The sequence below is a fragment of the Gavialis gangeticus genome, unplaced genomic scaffold, assembly GCF_001723915.1.
Source record: "Gavialis gangeticus isolate Ggan-Ray unplaced genomic scaffold, GavGan_comp1, whole genome shotgun sequence".
In the NCBI taxonomy this organism is placed as follows: domain Eukaryota; kingdom Metazoa; phylum Chordata; order Crocodylia; family Gavialidae; genus Gavialis; species Gavialis gangeticus.
Window position 1 is genome coordinate 94,308 of NW_017728961.1, and position 3,189 is coordinate 97,496.

The following is a 3,189-nucleotide window of genomic DNA, read 5'->3' on the forward strand; positions in this document are numbered from 1 at the left end:
TGGCTCCACTGCTCCCCACCTGCCCTGGGGGGAGGCCGTGTGGAGCCAGGGCCGCAGGATTAGCGGGGTCTGGGCTCCTGCGCTGAGCGGGTAATTGGAAACAGGGGCCAGGGCAGGGACTGGGGGGAGGAAAGGCCCCTGCAGCATCTTGGGGGTTAAATACAGACTCCCCACCCCGCCCCAACCTGTACCCATGCCCCCCCAGGCAGCCGGGCCTGGCTGCTGTCGGGGGGCCTTTGACCGTACTGGGAACATCTCTGGTGGAGGAAGTCGTGAGTGGGGAGAGACCCCGTGAGCTTTCAGCACTGCCAACAGGGACTGGACCATGGCCTGGGCGCCCTGGGGCTCACGGCTGCTTTCCCTGGGCCCAGAGCCCCAGGCCAGGTCTGAGGCAGGGGAATGGGGCAAGGATCGCCCAAAACATAGGAGGCAGCTGGCACCATAGGGGAGGGAGGATTGATCCTGGCATTGGCCACGGTGCCACCCGGCTGCCCGCAGGACCCAGGAGTCAGGAGCTCGGCTCTGTAGAGGCCTCAAGTGTCAGGGTTTTGTTTGGCTTCTGCCCCCATCTCCGATGCCCTGTGCATGGGGGTGGCAGGGAGGCTGGGGAGGGGGACGTGGGGGCACCGCTGTCCCTCGAGCCAGGGCAGCTCCGGGCTGCGGGTCTCTGGGCTGGGGGCTGCTCCCACCCCAGCACCGCTATCGCCTCTGCAAAGCACCATCCCGCCCCAACCCCCATCCCGCCCCAGTGATGCTCCACTCCCCGCTCTTGATAAAAATAGACTTTATTCTTCTCTAGGAGCCTACAGGTTTATCCGTAACGAAGCAGCCGCGTCCTCAGTGCTCACAGGGGAGGAAGGGGCACGGCCGGATCCAGCACGTGGGAGTGTTTAAGAGCAGGGGCCGCCGAGGCGATACAAACCCAGTCCCAATAAATAGCGTATGTGCAGGCGAGCAGAGACCCCCCCCACCGCGTCTCTGTGCGTCACTCCCACGGCCCCCGGGCAGAGCCAGGCTATGGGTTGGATGCTGTCCTGGCAAAGCCGTGCGAGGCCCCGTAGCACGTGGCAGTCGGCGCCGGCTGCAAACACCGGTGCAGTGTGTCATCGTCCAGGCACCCTTCAGCTTCCCGCACATGCGGCAGAGGAAGAGCGGGGAGCATCTGGCTGGGGGGGTGGGGCAGGGGGCTGCTGAGCCACCCCCTGTCCTGGTCACTGGTTCAAATCTTGACCTCAGAGGGGCACCGCTCTGGGCTCTCCCCCCTGCCCCATTGTCTTGGGCTGTGGAGCCAGGACCCCCCCTTCGGCCAGGGTTGTAGAGCAGTGGGGGTGTACAAGGAAGCTGCCGGCCTGGTCCCTTTTGCCCACCTGGCCCCGCTATGGTGCCAGGGTTGCTGCCCGTTGGCTCTATGGAGGATGCCCCCCACTGTGCCAGGCCGTCCCCATGTGTCTGTGCTCCCCCCCCGGCAGGCTTTGCCGTGCCGGAGCGGGGCAGGGAAATGGGTTTGCTTCCAGGGCCCCGGGGCTGCCATAAAGGTGGGCGGGGGGGCCTCGGCAGGGCAGGGGGCTCCAGGCGCTGCCCGCTCACAAGCACTCATGCAGCACTTGGGTGTTGGTGCAGTTCAAGCAGCTGACGTGGCAGCACCAGTGGAAGGTGCAGTTGCAGCGTTCGGTGACCCGCTGTGTCCGGGTGCGGTAGCCGCGGCCGCAGCACAGCAGCTCACAGCCATCCAGGGCGGGCGAGGAGCTGTTGCAGGAGCGCCCGGCCGTGCCGGCTGTGCCCGTGCGACCGCTGTAGGTGCAGAAGTTGGGCGACTTCTCGAAGTAGACGAGGTCGTGGGGCGAGGGCGGCTTGTGGGCCGGGTTCTCGGGCTCCAGGTGATGCAGCTCCACGCGGGACGCCCGGTTGCTGCCCTTGTTGCCGTAGACGACGCGGGAGGCGCCGTCGAAGCGGTCCTTCAGGAAGTCGCCCACCGTGCGGAAGGTGGGCAGCCGCATCCAGCACGTCCGCACCGTGCACGAGCCCGACATCCCGTGGCACTTGCACTCCTGCCGCATCTCCGAAAACACTGTCTGCAAGGGACGGCCACGCCGTGATGTGGGCCCTCGACCATGCCTGCCAGGACCCGGTGCCAGGAGCTTCCCCCAGCAGGGCCCGGGGGGAGTTTCCACCCACCGGGATCCCCCCCCCAAGGGGCACTAGATGTGTATTCCCCCCCAGCCGGGCCTAGCTGGTGCCCTGGGTCGCAAGGGCCGGCTCAGGCCAGGCGCTGTGGGGATGGGAACAGTAGCCTGCTCCTGGCACAGCTGGCACCTGGGGGAACGCTGCACCCCCCCCAGAGCTGGGCAGAGCCATCACGCCTGCCCCCATCCTGCTACGCTGAGGCTGGGGCTCCTCCAGGAGCTGACGCAGCAATTTGTGCCTCCCACGGGCACCAGCACCCAGGGTGCAAAGCCCTTTCCCCAGCCCGCACGTGTGCAGGCAGGTAGAAGTGTGCACGCCTGCGTGTGCTCACGCGTGCCCCCCCACTCCCAGCGGCCTCACCATGCGCCCGGCCTCGTTGTTGTGCAGGTTCATGAGGAAGCGCAGGTCCCGGCCCTTCTCGTTGGAGTCCACGAACTCCCGGCCAAAGACCCTGCCGAAGTCGACGTTGTCGCTGCAGCCGCCCCAGTGCCAGTCGGGGCCGCCGGGCCCGCGGCGCCGGTAGTCGCAGGTGCAGGACTCGATGGAGCCCTCCGAGCACGACCGGGCCACCGAGTGCGTCACGCCAGCGCTGGTGATGGCAAAGATGAAGGCCGTCTCCCGGCAGCCTGCGGTGGCGAGGGGAGGGGACGGGAGGGGGGGCCGCTCAAGGCACCGGTGCACGATGCCGCCCCGGGCGCTCCATGCCAGGCTCTGTGCCCGCCTGTCCCCGGAGACGGCACCCCGCTCGCTCCGGGGTGGCACGTGAGCTGCCCCTGGGGGCAACCTGCCCCCCTCCCCCCCACGGCAGGGATCCGGCCCCCAGCCCGTCCCCGCGCCCGGCCGGCCCCTCACCCCGGTTGACGATCTTGCCGAAGATGTTGGGCCCGGGCGTGGTGGGGCAGTTCCAGCGCCGGTTGCGGAACTGCCACTTGCACTCCTTGATGGCGCTCTGCAGCCCGGTGCTGATGCTGTGCAGGATGCCCGGGTTCTGGCGGATCAGCTTGC

The 3,189-nt window shown here is 68.1% G+C and overlaps 1 protein-coding gene across 1 annotated transcript; it reads right to left on the reverse strand.

The window, feature by feature from the left end:
- Positions 1-767: 767 nt before the first annotated feature.
- Positions 768-3,184, reverse strand: LOC109305432 (protein Wnt-1; the record flags this gene model as incomplete). The annotated part of the gene is made up of 3 exons (XM_019528442.1): positions 768-2,072; positions 2,545-2,810; positions 3,037-3,184. Coding segments are annotated over 3 exons (903 nt in total), but the record flags the coding sequence as incomplete, so codon positions are not given.
- Between the last annotated feature and the right edge of the window lie 5 nt (positions 3,185-3,189).